This window comes from Lactuca sativa, chromosome 2 (assembly GCF_002870075.4).
Source record: "Lactuca sativa cultivar Salinas chromosome 2, Lsat_Salinas_v11, whole genome shotgun sequence".
Classification (NCBI taxonomy): Eukaryota; Viridiplantae; Streptophyta; class Magnoliopsida; order Asterales; family Asteraceae; genus Lactuca; species Lactuca sativa.
The window spans coordinates 150285976-150309746 of record NC_056624.2 but is presented as its reverse complement, the minus strand read 5'-3'; the positions used below and the strand labels follow the sequence as shown (position 1 = coordinate 150309746).

Genomic DNA, 23771 nt, shown 5'->3' with positions numbered 1-23771 from the left:
TTCACAGCCGTGAACCCTTCAAGTTCATAAGATGGGTGATGAAAATGATGAATTTATGGATGAATACGAAGCTCTTTACATGAACAAGATGATTAAAAAGTGAAGAGGGATGAATTACTTACGTTTGAGGGGTGAAAAGGGAGCTTTTGTTTGATGAGTCTTGAGAGAGTCTTGAGGAGTTTTCGGCCAAGGAAAGAAGAAATGAGGGGGTAAATGAAGGAAGAACATATATATAGAGAGGGGGGGTCACGGCCGTGAACCTAGTTTGTGGCTGTGAACATCCCTAGATGTCGTTTCCAACTCGAATGCATTCCTCTAATCCCGAATTGACACTTCTCAACCTTCAATCCATAAGTATATTAGGCTTAGAGACTCTCAAACTGATCCTAAACACAAGAAGACCAAAGCAAAAGCAAGTCTGACTTCCTATGGATTGCGTTGACTTACAGAGATTTTGGGTTGTCACACGGTACAAATAGGATGAAGGACCTGAGAGGCGGTCCAGACGTACTGATGGCTCGGAGAGCGGTCCAGATAGACTAATGGCCCTGCGAGGCAGTCCAATCAGACTGATGGCTCATTATGCATGTTGTTTGTTTATATGATACAATTATGGTTTGTATGGCGTTGGTATTTTGGGGGAACTCACTAAGCTTCGGGCTTATAGTTGTTGATTTTGTTTCAGGTACTTCTGATGCTCGCGAGAAGGCGAAGGCGTGATCGTGCACCTCCTTATATTTTTATGATTTGATTTTGGGATACTCTGACATGAAACCATTTTGAAAACAAATTTGTAATAATTATTGGTTTTTGAATGATTTAAATTTTTTTTAAATTGGCATGATTTTTATAGGTGTTACAAAATTGGAACAACAATGCAACCTCTTATCTCATTCTCTGGATGTGTCCGACCATGTTTTCACCTAAATTTTTTCTTTGGTAGCCGCCTATACCGTGTTAACCTTGATCTTTCTTCTAGAGGTATAAAGTTTAAGGGTTTTGTGCTCTATTTAAGCTCCTTAACTCCCCCAAACCCTTTCGGTTCTCAACCTCCACCCCTTCAACGTCCTCCCTTGAAACCCTAAACCTATTTTGAGCCTTGTGAGTACAAATAAGGTGTTTTTAAGTGATTTGGAGTGTTCTTAGTCCATCTTGGAGAAGAAGAAGCTCATTGGAGAAGTGTTGGTTGCATTGGGGCTTGTAGATCCAGACCTTGTTAACCTTGATCTTTCTTCTAGAGGTATAAAGTTTAAATCTTGATGAGGCATTTGTTAGAGTTAGCTAGTTTTGGGTGTTATGAGCTTTTGGTCACTTTAAGTGCATAAAGTTTAGATCTTGAAAGTTTGAGACCATGTCATGGATAAAGTTGGAAACTTTATCCATCTAAACATCATATTGATTCAGATTTGACTAGATAATGGTTGTTCGGACCATTCTAATGGATAAAGTTGAAAACTTTATCCATTATGGAGTTATTAGGAACCATAAAAATGCTATCTTGGTCCTTCTGTCCCTTCCATGCAAGAGTTATGATGTCTTAATAGATTAATAATTAGGGATTTAGCTTTTGGACCTTTTCTAGCTTTGGAAAGTCATAAAGGTGGAAACTTTATGACTTAAGTCAATGTTTTGAGTCGAGATCTGAGCTCTGGACAAAAGGTCTTAAGGTATAAAGTGCTTAATGGAATGTTGAGATAAGCCATAGTATATTGGGCGTACTAGGGGGTATGCTTGGCATACTGGACTTGAATCACATATGTTGAGAGTACGCTGGGCGTACACAGCCTGTCTTGGACTTTAACTTTAGTTGATTTCCGGTGACTGACTTTTTGACCAAGTTTGACTTTACGTCAAACTTGAGGATTTTGGACTAGTGATTAAGATTTTATCTGGTTCTGGTGTTAGTGGATTCGCGAGAGCAAGCAGTGTAGAAGGGAGCCTATCGCAGTGTTTCAAGGTTCTTCGATTCAGGTGAGTTTCCTTACTGTACTTGCAGGTTGAAGACATCAATGTCGACCCACTTGGTTATGTATTGTGGTATATAGGATGATGATATGCTATAGTGATATGTTAGATATGTATCCTAGTATATAGGATGTTGATATGCTATAGTGACATGTTAGATATGTATCCTGGTATATAGGATGTTGATATGTTATAGTGATCTTTTAGATCTGTATCCTGGTATATAGGATGATGTTATGAGGTAGTGATCTGTAGATTTGCTTGTTTGTCTTTTGACTAGTTATATGTTTATCTGATGCATATGTTAACATGGTGTGGTTGTTGAGACTGTACTGCTTTGTGCTGCCAATCAACAAACCTGAGGCAATCCAATCGGGAGGTTATGGGCCAGGGCAATCCAACCAGGAGGTTGTGGTGTAGGGGTAATATAACCGGGAGGTTGTGAACCCATTATGTAGTATGTATGGCAATCCAACCGGGAGGTTACGAGCCAACACAATCCAACGGAGAGGTTGTGGGCCAGCGAAAATCCAACTGGGAGGTTGTGGACCCAAAGGTATTTCAGTCTGATAACTGATTGGACTCAGCATACATGATTGTATATGTTATCTGTTTGTGTGAGGGTACTTTGGGGGAACTCATTAAACTTTGTGCTTACAATTTCAGTTTTATGTTTCAGGTAATTCGGATGATTGAGACAAGGCGAAGACTTAATCGTGCACATCATCTTGGATTTTGTGAGATTATGATTTTGGGATACTCTGATTCATATTTATGACTTTTGGAAACTATGATTTGTAAACGCTTAGGATTTTGGATTGGTTTAAAAAAATGATTTTTTTTTTTGAGTTTGAAATTTTTTAGTTAAAGACCGTGAATATTTCTTATGATTCTCATCATTTTTGTAATTCTTAGATCTCTCTCTCTCTCTCTCTCTATATATATATATATATATATATATATATATATATATATATATATATATATATATATATATATATATATATATATATATATATATCCATTGAGAACTCAAATATTCTTCAAAACCCAATAACTAAAGATGCAACATTAGATCAATATAACTTCATTAATGCACAATTGTCATTTTTCTTTCTAAGGCTTTTACCAATCTATGGATTTGTCGGTTATGTGCCGTAGGAGCGATAGCGATGACCTCAAATTTCTTGCTTGGGTTTTTAGTTTCTCGCATAGCTAGACTTCATCAGGCTCGATTCCTTCATCTCAAATCTTGATACCAAAATATGGTAAAGAAATAAAGTTCAGGCTCGATTCCTTCCTCTCAAATCTTGATACCAAAATATGGTAAAGAAATAAAGTTTCAAACTCAGTTCATAAGGAATTATAATTCTTAAGATAAATATTTCATTCTATTTTATTATACCTATATTTTTTTATATACGTAAGTAGATTTGTTTCAATTAAACTATAATTTTGTGCAACCACTTTGTTGGTTTTAAGTTTCATGGCCAATATATTTTGGGAAAATTTCACATATATCCTTGCAAACATTAAAAATTACGTCTATATCCTTCCAAAGTTCATAATTACGTATATATCATTCTTAACCTATTAAAATCACATTTATGTCCAATCTTATAATTTAATGAATTTAATACAAAAAAAAACATATTTAAAAATCAAAATAAAAGATGCTTGTACTAAATTACCCTTTACAAAACTAAATAGATTTAATTAGCATTAAACCTAATTAATATGGCAAAACCTAAACACGTGAATTGTAAACCCCAAAACGTGAAATCTCCTAACTTTTTCATCACGTTTTTTCTTCTACAAGCCGTGAGAATTTCTCCTTCGTTTCTTGGAATATCACTGCTAGAATAATAGTAGTAAATCACATTATTTCTTCATATCAGGTTAATGTTATTCTTCCTTTGATTAATTTTGGTTTTAATTAACTTTTTGCATTCGATTAATTTTTCGTTCTGTATTCAATTATTTGGTTTGCAATAGACAGATTATTGTCCTCCTCTTTGATGGATAATGAGGTTAATGCACCAAGATGGGACATAAGTGCTCACTCACCCGTAATTGAGTAAGTTTTTATCAACAATGGATGATATTTTATGTTTCCCTTCAATTTTATTAATTGTTTTTTTTTCATTGTGGTTATCAGACAAGTAATATCGGAATTCAAGTTTAAATTGAAATATGGAGGCTTCTTTCGGTTAGCTAGGAACTCATGTAGGCAAGTGTATTGCTTTGGATCTACAAAGTGTCTCTATATAGACACATTTTCATACGACTTAAATCATCTAGTTGAAGAGGTGAAAAGCCACTATCCGTCACAAAGCGATATTGTTTTGTCAATAGTATTTGTTGACAAATATGCAAAAGAGCAATGCTTTATTGAACTTGATAATGATAAGACCTTCATGGTGATGCTAAACATGTATAATGAGAATAAAGAAGTAACAATTTATGCGACAACCGAAAAATTAAGGTATAACCCTAAACCATTAAGTTGTCAAGATAAAGTTATTAATGAGTCTGATGATGAAAATGAGACAGACTCGGTTTGTCCAAGTCAAGAAAGCTATCATAGTCTTCATAGTTCCGATAATGAATATGAGCTTTTAAATTATGGTGAAACTTATGCATATAGTAAGATGAATCCATTTATGAAAGTGAATTCTAAATTCCCAAGTGTAATTGCTTTTAGAAGAGCATTAAATCATTATGCACTAATAAATGAATTTGAGTATGTCAGTGAGAAAAGTGATTTGACAAGACTTACAGCATGTTGTGGAGATAAAGAGTGCAAGTGGAGAATTCATGCTTCTCTTACACAAGATGGGGTTACTTTTGAAGTAAGTATTAAATTTGAGAAATACTAAATTCTTCGACATTGTTATTATGTTAACATAATTATATGTTTTTTTTTTGCAATTTTGTAGGTAAAGAAATTTGTAGAAATTCATTCTTGTACTCGAAGCAACAAGAGTGGTAACAAACATGCCACTCAAGGATGGATTGTTGATGTTGTCACCGACAAGTTGAAATCTGAAGGCGATGTCTCTCCTGCCGACCTAAAAAAGTGGCTTATGCATACCTACAATGTTGAAGTACCATATATGAGAGTCTTTAGAGGAAGAGAGCAAGCTTATACTGATATGTATGGCAAGTGGGATGATTCTTATGTAAATATATATGATTTCAAACAAGAACTTGAAAAGAGAAACCCAGGAAGTGTGGTGGAGATTGATTTGCAAATAGTGGGTGAAAAGAAACATTTCTTATGCTTTTTATATCATTAACAGCATGCTCTAGGGGGTTTCTTGCTGGTTGTCGTCCTTACATTGCGCTTGATGCTTGTCATTTGAAAGGGAAATTTAATGGTGTGTTAGCCGCTGCCACAAGTATTGACGGTAACAATGGTATGTTTCCAGTAGCCTATGGTGTGCTTGAGGCAGAGAATACAAAATCATGGACTTGGTTTCTCACGTCACTACAAAAAGCGATTGGTACACCAAATGGTCTTGTTATCTCCTCTGACATGCAAAAGGGGTTGGAATTAGCTATTACACAGGTTTATCCTAATATTGAGCATCGAGAATGCATAAGACATTTATGTAGCAACTTCAAGAAACATTTTCGAGGTGACTTTTTCATGATCAAGTTATGGGAGGCTGCAAATACCTACTCTGTTAGTAAGCATGATAGATTGTTAAATGAAATTGCTACTAAATGTGCAGATGCAATTTCATATTTGAATGAGAACCATAAAAAGATATGGAGTAGAAGTAAGTTTGGCACACTTGTTAAGTGTGATTACATTACCAACAATATTTCAGAAAGTTTTAACTCTTGGGTAGGTGACATACGTTATAAACCGGTGCTTGATCTCCTTGATGCAATTAGAGAAAAGCTTATGGAACGATTTGACAAGAAAAGGAATAAGGTGAAAAAATGGAAAGGACCATTAGTTCCAAAAGCAAAGAAGTATCTCAAAACAATCACTAAGGCAAGTTAAGGAACTATATACATACATAATTGTTTTTGCATTAAACATATATATTTTTCCTAATATTAGTTTGTTCATGTTTTATTTTCTCATGTAGAACTTGGGTGAATATCAAGTTTGTAGAAGCAGTGATAATAAAGCAGAAGTGAAGTTCAAAGGATATCGTTGGGATGTTGTATTGGATGAGAAAAAATGTAGTTGTCGAAAATGGCAAGTTACAGGCCTTCCATGTGTGCATGCAGCTGCTTTTATTGCTTTCACAAGGGAGCCAAGTTGGGACAAATATGTTGATACATATTTCACAGTCGACAAGTTTAAAGAAGCATATGCTTTAGAAATTGGTCCGATGCCCGGAAAAGATCAATGGGTGAATATAGAGACAGTCGATAAGATATACCCTCCTATTATAAAACGACCGCCTGGACGACCTAAAAAGAATAGAATTATACCACATGATGAGCCCAAGAAAAGACACAGATGTCCCCGTTGTGGTTTATATGGACACCATCAAAGGACTTACAAAAATCCTGCGTCTCAACGTTTTGATGAAGCATCCTCTAGCAAGAGGAAAGAATACAAAAGATCATGAGTTTTTGTTATGAGTTTCATTACATTCTAGTACTTTAATTTTTCTGCAAGGATTGTTTAATTTGTTAATTTTGTTGTTCGGTAGAATTTTCATTAGACAAAACATTTAAAATTTGATTAGATAAATATATTTTTATTTTGGGACCATTTGTTTAATGAATTTATGCCACATGGATTGTTTCTGTAATATTTTTGTGCACCGGGACCATATGTGTAATGTTTTTTTTTCTAAAACATGGACCAAATCTGTAATATTTTTGTGCACAAGGACCATTTTTAAATGTTTTTATGAAACATGGACCAAGTATGTAATTGTTATTGGGCATAAGGACCATTTTGTGAAGATATTATGCCATAGGGACTGATAATGTAATGTATTTCTGCAACAGGGACTGTTTCTGTAATGTAATTCTACCACAAGGACCATTTTGCACGGATATTATGTCATAGGGACTATTTCTGCAATAGTGACTGTTTCTATAATGTATTTTCAGCCATAGGGATTGTTTCTGTAATGTATTTCTTCCATAAGGAGCATTTTGTAACGATATTATGCCATACGAACAGTTATGTAATGTATTTTTGCAAAAGCAACATATCCAACATGTTACCAAATGCATTAAATAGAAAAACCAGCATGATGCTGGGAAAGTTACAATATAAACAAAATTAAATTCTAAAATAACACTTTACTTTGACAAGACAGCAACACCACCACCAAAATAACACTCCACTTATGAGACAACTTCCTAATTCCTAAAGAAATAACACCCTACTAATTTTTTTACTTTAATTTTGGGGTCGGCTTCATTAGCTCTCTTTCTACCAGAATTTCATGTAGATGAGATCTTAGTGATAAGTCAGCCTCATTTTCCACCTTGTTACCAGAGCTCTTTGATTTCCAATTTGCATTTGGATATTTGATGTTCTCACGACCCAAAACAATACAAGGTGTCCACCGTTCCTTCGTCGACAAATATATTTATCCAAAACTCTTAACACCGTATAATGATTAATTTAGTCTCACTAAACATAAGAAAAAAAAATATTAGTATCTGCACTATCGATAAGCCATATCATTGTAACAATAAAACAGTATTACAAGTGTATTTTTAATTTCTTACTTTTTGTTACAATATGGACCAACCATACAAGTATAAGGATAAAAAGACCATCTTTGGCTCCATGCTTTGATGCATAATCATATTTGCATTCATGGGAGGTGTAGATACTCGTTAACTTACTAGCAGAAAACATATATTCCCTTCCAAAAATAGTTTTATGGAAACTGATAGTATTGATTTGGGTCCACACGACCTTTTTATAAGATATTTGACAAAAAATCAATATAATTTTCTGAAGATTTTGCATAATTATTCAAGTAATCTAATAATAAACATCTATATTGTAACTACATCAAATTGAAGATGGAAAAGAATATATGAACCATGTGTACTTTGAATGAAAATGGGGACTAAATTGGCCATCCAATCTCTCACTTGCATCCATCGCTTGTTTTTTTGCTTCTGTAAGTCAACATCAAGACGAAAAACATAGAAAAAGTCAAAGATTTGGCCAACAAGATTTCTTCTAAATTTTAATCATGTGAAATAAAAATAGAACAGAAACTGAAGAAGAATAAGAAGAATGACAAAGGAGAAGAATAGGAATGTAGAACAGATTTGGATGATGGAATTTAGTATGTATTTGTAGGTATATGTACATGTTAGTGCTAGAGTCGTACGTATAGACTTTGTAGAAATCACAAATTGAAATAGTGGTACGGACTACACAAACAAACGTTGTAGAAGATGATTTCAAATGGAGTATTATATACCCAATTATAATACTCCGAATAAAAAATTGAACACCGGTGTGTAATATGGTTCAGTGAATTAGAAGAATTCAAAGTCGCTTTCGACATTCCAAATATCGGCTTATCAAAATCATAAATCGATGTGTCGGCGTATTCAATAATAAGCAATCTAATCTATGCACATTAGCTTATTCACAGCGAATCCCTAATTTATAAGAGAATAACACATACAAAATTAGACATGAATTCAATACCTACTTATACTTGAAATTGAGGCTTGATGCTCCCACATACTTGAAATTAAGGATTGACACTTCAATTGATGGCCATCGGTGATAAGAGGAGGGGGGATGTGTGGATGAAGATTTTTCTGTCGTGAAGAACATGGTTAGGAATTTTCAGGGCGTGAAGGACGGCAATGTAGCTTACCGGTGGTGGTAGCCGGTAGAGGGCTAAGAGGGAAGAAGGTTAAGAGGGAAGAGGGTGACGCCGTGAGGGAGACCGGAAGATGGGAGGAGGGGGAGATGAGCTCGATTTTTTGGGGAGGAGAAAGGTCAATCTGGGATGGATTGATCGAGGTTCAGGGAATCATTTTTTTTATTGATTTACGATTTCTAGAAAAAAAAAAAGAATGGCATTTAATTGGAATATAATATGTAAAGGGTATTTTGGTAAATTTATTTGTATTTATCATTTTTAAATATATTTTTTGATAGTAATTTCATTAATATTTCATTAAATTATAGGATTGGATATATATGAGAATTTAATATGTTAAGAAGGATATATAGGTAATTTCGAACTTTGAAAGGATATATACGGAATTCTTAATGTTTGCAAGGATATATGTGAAATTTTCCCATATATTTTCAACAAAATTCTATGTTTGTTAATAAATTCTAAAAGCAATTTATTTATTTATTTATTTATTTTGTAGTAATTTGAAGACGAAGTTTATTTGTCGATATAATTTATATTTAACTATACAATATAATTATTTTATCATTAATCTAGACATAAAAAAACGTTAATCATATTTTCAAAACACATTGCAAAATGTCAAGAATCCGATATTTTTTAAGAAAGAGCAATCCATGCACAAAAAATGAAGTCGTTCAATATATAAACGATTGTTTGTTATCACTATTTTCAGAAGCTAAAAATGAATACTTAAGTTCTGATGGTCTTTGTCATTCAAAGTATGTTCAAGATGACTTTGATGAAATTTTATATTCACCTGATATTCTAAATGGTCTTAAATTGTAAGGTTTGCGCATTTATAAGTTGGCATTAAAAGTTGGTGTTCCAAATATATTGGTAAGGAATATTGATCAGAAATGTGGTTTGTATAATGGAACGAGGTTACGGGTTATAGCATTGGGTAATCATGTTATAAAAGCAGAGATAATATTCGTGAGTAATATACGAAACCATACGTTTATTCCAAGAATCTCTTTGACGCCTTTAGAAAAAAAGGATTTCGTTAACATTTCAAGAAACAATTTCTATTGATTGTATGTTTTGCAATGACAATAAACAAAAGTCAAGAACAATCGTTATCAAAAGTAAGTTTGCTTTTTAGACAACCAATGTTCACTCATATGCAGTTGTATATTGCATTGTCCAGAGTTAAAAACAAAGATCGATTAAAAATATTAATTTTAGACGATGACGACAAAATTGCCGATAGAACACCTAATGTCGTATTAAAAAAAAGTCTTTGCAAATTTATGATTACCCATTTATTTAAAATATGTTATTAGTTTTTTTATTTGTATACATTAAACTACTTATTCATTATTTCGTTTATGATTACACATATAATACACACATGTCTCCACATTTTATGTAACACGTTTATTTAAAATATATTATTAGTTTTTTTATTTATATACATTGAACTACTTATTTATTTTATCTCTAAATTTTATGATTACACATATAATACACACAGGTCTCCACATAGTTTCTAAAAATATATGTATGAAATATGTGTTAAAACATGGTGAAATATCTTCACTCTTATAGTTGGATTCTAGGTTTTGCTACAACTATTATAGTAAGGTCAAAGGTGCTTAACTAAGTATTAATGGTACTTATATGACTTTAAGATACCATGACATGTAAATTAGTATATTATGGTAAAAATTAGCAGCTCAATGGTTATTCATGTTTGTCGACCTATTAGTATATTATGGTAAAAATTAGCAGCTCAATGGTTATTCATGTTTGGCTACCTATATAGGTGTTTGACGTTTACAATTGTAATTTGACCTCTAAGAGGCGTTGTGTAGGGATGTACCCGTTTCGGAACCAGACCAAAATCAGGATAATCGAAGCTCAATTAAGAAGTGAACAGACAACTTAATACGACTAATTAGTTCCAATTGATTCCGTACCGATATCGAATCCGATTCAATTCTATTAAAAAATATGTTATCTAAAAATATATTTAATACCAATACTAATACCAGAACCAACCCAACCGGAACCAAAATAACCTAAAATTTAATATCTCTAACCGGTTTAATTTTTCAATTTTTTGGTTAACAGGCTCATCTCTACTTTAACGGGGTAAATTTCATGTAAACTTGAAATGGTTGCTTATAGATCAATATTTAATAGTTTATAAAAAAATTGTGTGTTTAGCAACCAACTTTTGAAATCTTGAGCTTTCACTCTTTAAGAAAAATATCAAATTACAAAAAAGAAAAAATAAATCTTTTGTTACGAGCTTAAATATTTTACTTTAGAACAAAAAATAATTAATAATCCAAAAGCTATTATTTGCCCTTTTAAATTTTATACAATTTACTCAAACATTTCTACATAAATAAAAACTACACCTTTTGGCTACAACTGCTGGCTCTCAACGATTTTTTTCCAAACATACGCATTTGTAAAACATAATATCAGTACACAACAATTCGTGACATTTTTATTAATCTTGTGTGCATGTTTTGTGCAAATATATATTATGAGATATACAACAGTTCAAATATGTAAATAGATATCCCCTACAATGGCCTACTTTCGTGGTCCTAATATGTGGGATACAAACGCGTAACAATAGCCGTGAGACAGAGATGTGAGATATAATCCATTCATGGTTTATATGTGTTACACGTTGCATAAAATCTTATTCATAAAAAGATTTACTTTAAGAATATAATAAAATTGTCATTGAACTTAATGATATTGATGCCTTTAAGACTAGTTTGGTGGTCCATTTTTCTCTTAGTACTTTTCATAATTATTGTATCTGCCACAATACCAAATCCATTTAAAATAGGTAGCCCACAAATACCAAATCCATCTTATAAACTATATACGAAACGAAACACACTTTTTTACTATGATCACAAATTTCTAAAAAAAAAAGGGCCATGATCAGAATAAAACAGAGAAAACGTAACAGGAAGAAGCCATACTGAAACAAAAACAAACATATTTATATTTTATATATATATATAATATGCGTCTCTTAAAACATGTATACACATAATACATATATAAGGGTTCATGTTCATCCCCAAACTCAAATCAACAACACATATGCTAAAAAAAAAAAAAAAAAAACTAAGTAAAAATAACCTTCAGGAATTAGGATGCTCTCCTTTCTTCCTCTCCTTTGGATCCAGAAGTTGGAAAGTAGGATCTGATGAAACAGAGTCAACAAACAACAATGGCGTTCTTTCAACCACACACCAAGTTATACGCTTTTCTTCAAGCAGAAGCAACAAAACACATACTTCCAGATCCAGCCAAAACCCTTAGCTGAAAACTGGATAATTAGTACTTAGTAGAAATAGTGGCACACAATCTTACAATCTGCAAACCGAAACCTCAAAAGGGTATGTCAATCTAATCAAAGTATCAAACTAGTGAAGTAGTGGAAAGTAGATAGTCTACTCACAATCAGAGATTGGTGTCACAAAGCTACGAATCTCATCCATAACTGTATGAAAGTGATCATTATTAGGCAACAAGTAGAACCCAATTGTAGCTTTTTCAAGGTATAGAAGTTTCACATCTTGTCCAGCTTTTTTAAGCCCATCTGCATACGCTAATTGCCAATCTTGAATCAAGTCCAAACCAGCAACAACCACAAGACTTTTCGGGAATTTAACTCCTTCAAGAGTTACACCTCTTGGCCCAAATGGATTACAAGCTGGATGATCTCTATCTTCGCCTTCAGGAAGAAAAGCTTTCCAATACCAATCTCGATCTTGAATTGTCACAAAGTATTTTGTATCCAAACGTTTCTCAGATTCAGTTCTTGTGTTCCCACCAAACATTGGGTTTAAAAGTATGTTTCCGAGGACTTGGATTCCGGATTTGACTGCACGTGAAGCGACTTGATGGACGATGTTGCCGCCGGAGCTGTCTCCGGCGAGGTAGATGTGAGCTTTTGAGTCTTTGGATTGTAGCCATGGACGTGAGTTGACCCATTCAAGAGCAGTCCAGCCATCGTCGTATGCGCTAGGGTAAGGGTTTTCAGGAGCACGGCGGTAGTTTACAGAAACCACCACCGCGTTGCAGAGAGTGACGAGGCGGCGGCAAAGAATGTCGTAGATTGCGCTATTTGCAGATGAATGGGCGAAGCTACCACCGTGGAAGAATATTATGATGGGGACAACGTCGGAGGTTGATACGGGTTTTTTAAGCTGAGAGAATGTTGTGGAGAGTGTTGCATCGGGTTCAGTGTCGTTTGCAGGTCGGTAGATTCTAGAGAGAAGGTTAATTGTTTGGTCGATTACGATATCGAAGGAGAAAACTCCGTCGACGGGATTCACGTTCGCTGGGACTTTCCGGTCGAGGAATTCTGCTAAATGGCGGTTGAAAGTACCGTCCGGTCGCCGGAGAAGGTTGTAAGCCAGCTTGAAATTAGACATGAGGATCCATTGATTCAGTGGAACGACCCTCTATGAACATAAACAAAAGCAAACTTTGAGAAATAGTAAACAAAATTCCCAATCGATGGAAATAAACCATTAAACCCTAGCGCCAATTCAGAATCTAAACCAGTGAAATAACTGCAAATTACACGTACTACGTAGCATGTATTTAGCTTTTCCTAATCGCTTTCTATCTCAGTGTAACTTATTCACGATATATATCAATGAAATTTGAAATTTCAAAGCCCGATCGATAGATAGAGGAAAACCTCGAAAAATCGGAGCAACACAAACCAGAGAAGAAAATATGTACGCAAACGGAATGATAATTGCTAAGAGAAGAGATTAAGAGCGTAGATACCTTTGATTCGCAGACGTTAATTTGGTCACTTCCCGCCATAAACGGATACTTTGAAGAAGATTTAAACAAAACGTAAAATAAGAAAAAAGCCCTAAACAGACGTTGAATGGCGATGTATGATGTATCTTCTTGGAGCTTCAGAGCTTGAGAAATGAAATCAATGGAACATCACATTTCTAGTGAATATTGTTTGATTGGATGATGGATACGTGGATGTGCCAGGGGGATCCATGGAAGTAGAGGAGTGGCGAGTGAAGGATAAGGTGAAAGAGAGGGGGCTGATGCGCAGGTTAGCAAGAAAGTATGGGATAAGGCTAAAATGTTAGGTGAGAATGGGGTGTGGCTAAGCACTAGGGACAATAGAAACGATAAAAGAGAGACCCAAATGGTACCGTACTCGTGTGTAGTTGTATTTAAGTGAAGTGAGCCCCGATTATTATTATTTTACACCACATCACTCAAATATCTTTATATTATTATTATTATTATTTTGGATTTTAATTGCATTATTCAATTTAAATGTAACAATATATTTAACTTAAATTAATTAAAGTTTGGTCGATAATTGTTGATTGACTCAATACTGAGTCGGACACAACAATGAATCTGACTAAAAAAACATATCATATGAGTTAGAACCAAATCAGAATGTTTTAAATGTCATATTAAAAAAATCTAAATCTGATGGATCGAGTTGGATTTAACTTTTTACCAAACTCAATAAAAAATATATCAAACGGAATCTAAAACTTTTTTGTCAATTTATGATGATTGTTTGGAATTCCGTCATTAAAAAAAAAATAGTAATTGTAACAACTTTTTGTTACGACACTTTGTTTAATTTGAAAAATATGAAAGTGAAAAAACGTAAATTTCATAAAACAAAACTAGTTGTCTTGGAAATGGTCGAAGAACCAAAAAACAAAAAACAAAAAAGTAATACATAATGACAGCTTGCACAGATATCTTTCGAGAGGATACTTGATGATTCACAGCTCGACATGTGTTCATCCATGGCTCCATAAAATTCAGTCTAGAATTTAATATTTAATAATAATAATAAAAAAAAAGATAAATAGTTAAATACATATGATTTTAAAGGAAAGCTGGAAACAATAAAAATGGTTTTTGCTTGGTTAGTAATAGGTATAAGACATATATGTTATATATGTTAATTAAAAAAAAAAAATTTAAATATAAAGGGCTAAATATTTAAGAACTTTGGATAAGAAGACAAGAAAAATAATGAATTATTAAAATTAATTTTTTTATCTTTCAAATTTAAATAAATAAAAATAAGAAGGTAAATTCATTAATGAAATTAATATTCATTTATTACTACATTTATTGTAATTATTATATTAAAATATTATGTGAAATTTATTAAAATAGAAAAACTCATAAAATGAGATATATGGAAAATAAATTAATTCAAAATAACCATAAAATGACATTTGACAAATTAAATGAGAATGTGACGTGAAAAAAAGAACTTTATTTATTATAATAGATTTTCACATTTGGTCCAACTTTTATTACTTGTAGTTTTTATTTAGAGGTTGTATTTTTGGTTTTGGTTCTTCTTTTATATATTTATAATTTTTTATTATAATAATTTCAAATTTGGTTGAGCCATCATAAGAGCCTTTAAGGGCCAAAAATTAGACGACGAAAACCAATCTATTTTTCGGGTTTGACTGGATCTACCTGAGTCGGGTCAGGTCTTTCCAATTTTATTATAACAAAACTACATGTTCTTTGTCATCATTTAGAAAACCACTATAAGTTTTTAGACATGTTGTATTTAGTTTATTTTTACACCTCATCTCACATGTCTCTCTACTAATTCTTTCTATAAACTATCATTGATTGTATTTGCAATCTCAAATAGATTACGATAAAAATGGCTTCATCGTGCGATGCTCAAACGAGCTTGAAGATATTAGCAAAACAAGTCGCTAGGCCAAGGTTTGGGATGAGCATGTCGAGGATAGTGATTGCTGATGGGTTCTGGTCATAAGAACATCATATGTGTGCTCATACAAACCCTAATGTTTGGATCTAGGTTTCTCTATTGTACATGCAAGTTATCCAAGACTATAAACACTAGATCTAACATATGATAATCAATATAACATATAATTAGGGTTTAGATCATACCTTGATTGTTATGTAGCAATAACAATCTCAAATCCTTCTTGTGTTGACTTTAGAAAGCTTAGAGTCACAAATGTCACTCCTCTAATGGTTCACAAACACCAAGAGCAAGAAGATGAAGAAGAGAAGAGAAGGAGGCTGCCCAAAACGTGTGGAAACCCTAAGGATCTTGTTCACCACGTTTTTGGGGCATAAGGGTTCTATATATAGTGAGGCTATTAGGGTTATCTAACAAGGAAACCCTAATTTGGATGCTTAAGCCCTAAGCAACCCATGGAGCCCTTTTCATAAGGCCTTGGACGATTTCATATGGGCTTCCCCATAGAATTCTTCCACCTTATGATATAAGGCAATCCATGGCCCAAATTGCAATTATCTTATAATTACAATTCCAGTCCCTTAAGTTTAATTAATCTCTTTTAGTCACAAAACTAATTACTAATTAATTATTGACTAATATTAATTAAACAATATGATTTCTCCTTTAATATATTATTCTCATAATATATTAATAAATCATATTTAATCATTTCTCTCCATAATTCATCCTATCAAGTTGATTTGGTAAAGGCAACCCAAAAGGACCATGCACCATCGGATCATATATTCATCCATTCTAGATATCGTATGAGACATGATTTCTAATCATTTTCTTTGTACTATTTCTCGATTTCTGATTTATGACGACTGACTAATTGAACAAATCAAATTAGCTCTAGCCCGGCCGAGCATTTATGTTTGTCATCACTAAATCATCGAGGGGCCCAAAGATATCGCTTTTATCCTACTTTGGATAAAAGGAACGGATAAACTTTGATTCAATGCTCGCTTGTACTCACTCACCGAATCACACACAACAATATGTTTTATTACATCAAGTTACTGTTGCGTTTACATATTATCAATGTGCAACCGATTTGCAAGATACAACTCACACATCTCAGTTTCAAGAATATAAGATATTATCGTCTCACCAATCACTCGTGATACAATTCATGGAGTGATCCAAGTGAGCGTGGGTTTAATCCAATGCTCAAATCGTATTCATAAGCACTCATGAACGTTGCAGCAAACATTTGCTTATGTCTAATACTCTTTAGACAATCCACACACCAATTCACGACAGTCTTTATTCATACCTACTTCCAACATATGAACGACTGTGGCCCGTTCGAATAATTTGACTATTCTCAACCAATTAAATTATTCAGGAAGTCAAAACATGCAAAGTGAAACACAAGAATAATACTAATCCCATATGGCCTCAAACATTTGAGCATAAATAAAACACCTTTTATTTATCACCATATCGATTACTCATTATTTGTTGTTTCGGGTAATCAACTTTTTACTTGAATTATTACAACACTTGTCCCATGCTCTTAGCATGCACACAATGTTTACCTATGGTTATTACTTTGTGAAATAGATCAAATGAACACATTTCCAATTATACTCATTTCACAACTCCCAATCCTTTTCACAAGTGAAAGAATATCAAATTCTTGCCACTTATGGAATATGCTAGATTCTAATATTTTATGCAATGATCCTTTCGTAATGTCATAGCACAAAAGTCACAAAGACTATTTCCAACGATATTACAAAGTCCTTTATCGGAGATTGTTACAATACAATTCCTTAGAAATGATGTCTCTCACTCAAAGTACATTCCTTTGAACATCCTTTTGCATAAAATTTCTAATCTAGACATGGATTCTTAATATCTAACTCCCAATATGGAAACCTTTCCATATTTGCCATATGACAACTCATTCTCAATAGAATCTTATCTATTCATAATAATGTCAATATGGTCCATCCAATATCATGCTTCCAACTACTCACAAGCGACCAATCCTCGGCGAACTTTGGATTGTCCTTTGATAGTTGTTTAATTACCTTAGTCAAAACCGATTCTTGTCCTTTTCCCTCAAAATGCGCTAGACATTTGGAAAATTTTAGAATGTTCAAATATTAAAGCATTTGCAATCGATCCTAAACCTGAAGCGTATGGGACACGATGCATAATGTCTTACATAAAGATTTGATACTTTATCAATCTTTTGCCATAATATTTTATGTGCTATGTTCTCAAAATTCGAACTATGAAGAGGAATGCCGTAATCATAATCGAAATTTGTGAACACACTATGTTTCCTTGACTAAATTATTAACATTACACAACCTAAGCCTTTAGATTTGAAATGAAGCATAATATTCTCTCCCTTAATTATAGCAAAACAACTTTTCAATTCTTGCAGCTTTGCAGAGTATAACTATTGTTTTCTATAATTAATATTGCTAACATGTAATACTTTCCATAATAATCATACAATCATAACATTTATGCTCCCACTCTCATGATTATTATCATAAAACATAACACTTATGCTCCCACTAGCTTTGACATGTATTCAGAAACAGCTTAACTTTCAGAAGAACAATACCTATTGAATTTCTTAAGTTCATGTTTCTAACACCTAATGATTTGATAATCCTTTATTTAAGCTTATACACCTTTCCTTTAGATAGCTCATATGTGTGTCTAAACAATTTAGACTAATTTCCAAATCTCACAATTCAAATCATGGAAAGGGATACCGTAACCATAATCGAATTCGAGAATTCAATTTCACAATCACTATCTTCTTAAAATCTCTCTCAGTGAAAGTATTTCCTCACAATCATTCTCATGAAGGAGGGAATTTTATGACACTTAGATTTTAATGGTGTATGTGTTCCTATCCATGTGAATTTGTCAAAACCAAGGTTTACGACAAATTCAAACTCATATGGACCGAACTTTCTTAATCTTGATTTCTTGCCTTATGGTAGCACAGCTGCCCACCATGTCTTCCAAGTAGTTAAGCAGCTCACCCTTTCCTATCAATGTACTTTCCATTGATCAAGGTGCCTGCCTTTTATGCGTTCAAATGAGAACTCGTAGAACTCACATGCATAATTAACTTAATTGGAACGACACAGAAGCAATATAGTGTCAACACGATAGGTTGTAAACCTCAACTCGTGTGCTAGTGATGATCGATAAGGTTTATTTTGATTTGTTCTTGAAACCTTTCAAGACCATTAAGACTCCCACTGACTCCTTGACATATAAGATTCTCTTGTCAATAAACATTTCTTGACAAACAAATATTCAAGAGTAAGTGTAGTTTAAAACACTTCATAAATTAGTCCTAGTTGGTCTTTGTCTTATCCCAGACATCACAACTTTCCATATTTGATGAATGCTATAAACCTTCTTAATACTTAATCACTCAATTTCACAATCTTAACTCTAAGACTTGTTTTGGCACGAAGTATGATTGACTTCTTGATTTAACCATTTCTTCAATTCTTGATTCCTCTTCTTTGACATACAATTGTACTAAGACTCACTTAGAAGATCAATTGAGATATGTTTCTTAATCATTAAGACCTATCATAAAACATAAAAGTTATTCTCCCATCTTCTAAGAATGGAGAAACTTTTATCTTTCTGCCTACTTGATTCTTCTTATTCGTTCTGCTATTGATTTAAACTTTTTCAATCAATTCAAAATTACACTTAATCTTATAAGTATAATCATATTTACTAAACCTTTAATAAATCATGACGAATGTCTTTATTACTCTTGTGGTGGACTTGATCAACACACAACTTTGTGTACTCGATCTCTTAGTCCTTCACTTGACACTTTGTCAATGAATTAGTCTAATTTCCAAATATGAAATTTCTCATTCATCGTGCAACCAAGTTGCATGATTCCAAGTTTCTGTCCAATTGAAACTTGGGCGATGAGAAACTCTCCCTATTTGGTAAATTCTCGACATTTCCACAAATAATATAACTAAGAATCAAATCCATTATTGCTAATAATAGAAACATTCAAACATTAATTTTTCATATACGCCATTGCAAGGATAAATAAATAATATAAAATCAAATTTTATTTTATTGCGGAAATAATTTGTCCTTACAATGCAATTCATTGAAAAACTATGTTAATACATCTTTCTTAGCAATCTAATTCTAAATCTAAGCAGCAGCTCGAGAATCTAATCTTCAAGTGTGACATCCCCAAAATCTCGGCCAGAAAAGACCGATTTTCATTTATGCTTTTAAATATTTTCAGAGTAAATCCTTTTGATTTGAAAGAGTTGCGGAATTTGTTCCCAAAACAAAACATGATAAAATAATATTTATCAAAGCATTTCATCAAGAGATGCATTTCATTATATAATCAAAACTCGGGATGTCATGTTCCGATACAGACCATAAAGCATAAACGATAAACATTACAAGTCATTCAACAAATATATACATATACAGACTTGTAAACAAAACAACAAGATGATCCATCCATCTTACGCCCTTGTGCCACTTCCTGTAATACGAATAAAACTGAGTGGGTCAGGCTTGGGAGCCTGGTGAGCATATAGGGTTTTCAACCCACAATAAATAAGTTATATTTAATTTCACCAACCAAACACTATCCCGATTACCCATTCCCGTTATCCTCACTTTACGTCCCTAAAACAACTATCTCAAGGGACCTAATCTAGGATTTTCATCGGGACGGACATCACTGCGAAGGGGTTTCCTCAACAATAGATATCCTAAAGGCAACCATGAGGGGGATAGAGTACACCGGTGAACACATCGTTCACAACACCTACAGGTTATGAACCTGCTAGCGTTCCACTGGACTGTCTAGAAAGAGTCCGTGGTCGTTATCCATACTCCGCTGAATAACTAGATCAACAACAACAACGAGGCCTCTCATCTGTTTATTACACACCAACTATCTACCCATGTTCTACCCAACATATTAGTAGATAAAAATATACATTTGTATACATAGTTCAAAGAAAAACCTGTATAGCATGCTTGAATCAACACATATATCACATAACAGATGAGGCACACACACACATAACACATATCTCATAAAGAAATAAGCAGATCTATAAGATAGAAGAGAGTGAATACTCATTCACACGTAACACAACCAAATATTTACACATAGCACGTATTTTTATATAAAATACTTCGTGTTATTGTATTAGAAGAAATAACTACACACTCACTTGATCAGAACACGATCCGACAGCACTACGGCTTATAGAAGTAGTAATCCACAGCAGATCTGGAAGATCTCCTCGAAAATCGAACTTCTCGCGGGCAGAGCTTCGACTCGGGAACCGCGCTTCTCGGGATCTTCGGGGTCTCGGGTGTAACAGCCCGGAATTTCAGGTATTTCTTTAAATTATTTTTGGGGCACATTTAGGAGGGGACTCGGCGAGTTGGTGCATGACTCGCCGAGTAGGGCCATGGTCTTGGTCGCAGACGCGCGACTGGACTCGACGAGTCCAATAAGGGACTCGGCGAGTCGACGCTGTTTCAGCTGAACCCTAGCCGTTTTGATTCTGGATCGTATATAATGGCTTAGGGCCGTCATGTCTCGTCTTTTTGGCTGATTGAAGGTAACCTAAACGGCTGTGGGCATCTGGAGCAAGGGTGAAGGCTAGTGGAAGCTTAAAGTGGTTGTTAGGCAAGGTGGTGATCAAAGGAGGATCAAGGGGTTGAGCTCTGGAAGTTTGGAGACACAAGGAACACGTTTCCAGGTAATTTTCGGATTGAAATCTGTAGCTTTTATGTTGTATGCGAATTTAGGGTTTAGGAAACCCATTTAAGGGATTGTTGGATTGTAGTGATGTTATAAGTGTTTAAAAACCCCGGTATTAGTATATGTGAAAGTCCAGGAAGCCCCATATCTATATATTTCGAAATCATGCGAAATACAGGAGGCAGCGGATTGGCTGCATGGTGAGGACTCGCCGAGTCCAATGATCAGACTCGGCGAGTAGCTTGAAGATTCACTAGGACTCGCCGAGTTGTTCTTCAGACTCGGCGAGTAGCTTGAAGACCTATTGAAACTCGTCGAGTTGTTCTTCAGACTCGGCGAGTAGCTTCAGGGTGTCTATACTCGTCGAGTTACCCTTTAGACTCGACGAGTCCGGTCAAGGTTGACCGTTGACCTGTATATAACTTAGTAGGGTCAGTTGTCTTGTTTGATAAGATCATTAATAAAGGTATGTGGTATTATAGGGAATCTGCGGATTAGCGGATCGAGTGCGAGTAGCTCGAAGGGTTTATAGCTTGCATACTACGAGGTGAGTCTTCTCACTATACTTCACCCGGAAGGGTTTGACTGTTAGACCGGAAGGTCGCGTATGTTATATTCATGCTATGTCTAGAGAGATAGATGCTTTATATGCGATGTGTGCTTACATGTGATGTATGATTATACGGGCCGGAAGGCAATGTTATGTGGATCGAAAGATCCGGGCCGGAAGGCAATGTTATGTGGATCGAAAGATCCGGGCCGGAAGGCAATATTATGTGGACCGAAAGGTCCGGGCCGGAAGGCGTATGTGGGTAAGTCGTATACTGGGGAACTCACTAAGCATTTATGCTTACTAGTTGTGTTTATGTTTTTCAGGTACTAGTGATGACCGTGGGAAGGCGCCGGCGTGACGCGTACACACTGCCACTGTTGAAGATCCTGGAGATTTATTATTTATAATTTTTGAAATAAACTTGGAATAAACCCTTTTGTTGAATAACGATATTTTGTTTTAAATGAAAAATTTATTTGAAAATTTGAGATGTTACATCGGGACTTGCCTCGGGGCTAGAGTATGATACCGGGGCTTCGGGGTAGCTTCGGGGGTAAAAATGCAGAGCTTCGACACGAAAATGAGAGGGAATTGGCAAAAATACCCGGAACCCTCGCATCCTATTTATAGGAGGCTGGAGCCTCGGAGTACGCGGGGCGTACTGCGTTACGCGGGGCGTACTGCCCAAAACGTCATTGCTTACGTATCCGAAGTGCTCGAGTGCGAGTGTCGACATCCCTCGGAGTACGCGGGGCGTACTCGAGTACGCGGGGCGTACCTCGGATCAGATCGGTGACTCCTTCGGATAATGCTTCCGAATTTTGATTTAAATTTAAATACAAAATGATTAATAAACTTCGGAAATTCATAACTTCTTCATACGAACTCCGTTTTCGACGTTCTTTATATCCACGGAAAGGTGAGACCATGCTCTACGACTTTCGTTTAGACTCCGTCGGCTAATTTTGAATTTATTTTTATTAATTATTTTTAATAGGCCGCGACAGAAACTTTCGTTATAAATTCATAACTTCTTCGTTTGACGTCCGTTCTCGCCTAACTTTTTATCGCTTTGATACCAACAATGAGATCTTTGATTCTCATTTAGATTGCTTCGGCTAACAACCGCTCGATCTCAATTCGAGTATTTCAGGCTGTATACCGCTAAGCCGGAACTTCGATAAATCATAACTTCCTCATACGAAGTCAGATTTGGGCGTTCTATATATATATATTCGGAAACCTCGTTTCAACTACTACAACATAGATCAAAGATATTAAGTTTATTTTACACTTAAATTTTCACGCTTATTTTTATTCTTAATTAATCAAACCACATAATTAAGCAATTAAGCACAAAACACATAATACTCAAATAATACAATCTTATTATTTCAAAACGGGTTACAAAGGTTAACCTAGACTATTATATTGCTAAATATGGCAAGCCCGGAAACACAGGCGTTACAATTCTCTCCACCTTAGAATGATTCCGTCCCCGGAATCACACATCAACAAACAAATGCGGATAGCGACCCATCATGTCACTCTCCGTCTCCCAGGTGAGATTCGGCCCATTCGTGTGTTTCCATCGGACAAGCACTAACCCAACCATCTTGCGTCGCAATTTCTTAGTCTTTCGGTCAACAATTGCCTCTGGTTCTTCAATCAACCTTTTGTTCTCATCAATTCTTAATTCAGAAATTGGAATTATGTCGGGAACTTCTCCCGTGAACTTCCTCAAATAACACACATGAAAAGTGTTGTGAATTCCATTCAGTTCTTCGGGTAATT

The 23771-nt window shown here is 34.6% G+C and overlaps 2 protein-coding genes and 1 long non-coding RNA gene across 4 annotated transcripts in view; 1 reads left to right on the top strand and 2 right to left on the bottom strand.

The window, feature by feature from the left end:
* The window catches only part of LOC111918938 (uncharacterized), a 71225-nt gene extending 64665 nt beyond the window's left edge, over nucleotides 1-6560 (top strand). The window contains exons 2-6 of the mRNA XM_023914559.2: nucleotides 3961-4042; nucleotides 4124-4817; nucleotides 4905-5226; nucleotides 5268-5971; nucleotides 6069-6560. Of these exons, the coding sequence (XP_023770327.2) occupies nucleotides 3961-4042; nucleotides 4124-4817; nucleotides 4905-5226; nucleotides 5268-5971; nucleotides 6069-6560 (2294 nt within the window). The remainder of the gene's footprint in view (nucleotides 1-3960; nucleotides 4043-4123; nucleotides 4818-4904; nucleotides 5227-5267; nucleotides 5972-6068) is intronic.
* A 595-nt stretch (nucleotides 6561-7155) lies between these two features.
* LOC111918925 (uncharacterized) lies at nucleotides 7156-8979 on the bottom strand. The gene is made up of 2 exons (XR_002859368.2): nucleotides 8630-8979; nucleotides 7156-8085 (listed from the first exon to the last, which is right to left on the bottom strand). It is a non-coding gene; the product is annotated as an uncharacterized LOC111918925 (long non-coding RNA).
* A 2827-nt stretch (nucleotides 8980-11806) lies between these two features.
* Nucleotides 11807-14017, bottom strand: LOC111918926 (gibberellin receptor GID1C). 2 transcript variants are annotated; one of them, XM_023914549.3, is made up of 3 exons: nucleotides 13635-14017; nucleotides 12292-13300; nucleotides 11807-12206 (listed from the first exon to the last, which is right to left on the bottom strand). In XM_023914549.3, the coding sequence occupies exons 1-3, from the start codon at nucleotides 13671-13673 to the stop codon at nucleotides 12175-12177; spliced, it is 1080 nt and encodes a 359-aa protein (XP_023770317.1). In that variant the 5' UTR covers nucleotides 13674-14017; the 3' UTR covers nucleotides 11807-12174. The 2 variants fall into 2 exon arrangements, with proteins under 2 accessions (XP_023770317.1, XP_023770316.1); XM_023914548.3 differs by having other exon boundaries at nucleotides 11807-12152.
* Nucleotides 14018-23771: the final 9754 nt, after the last annotated feature.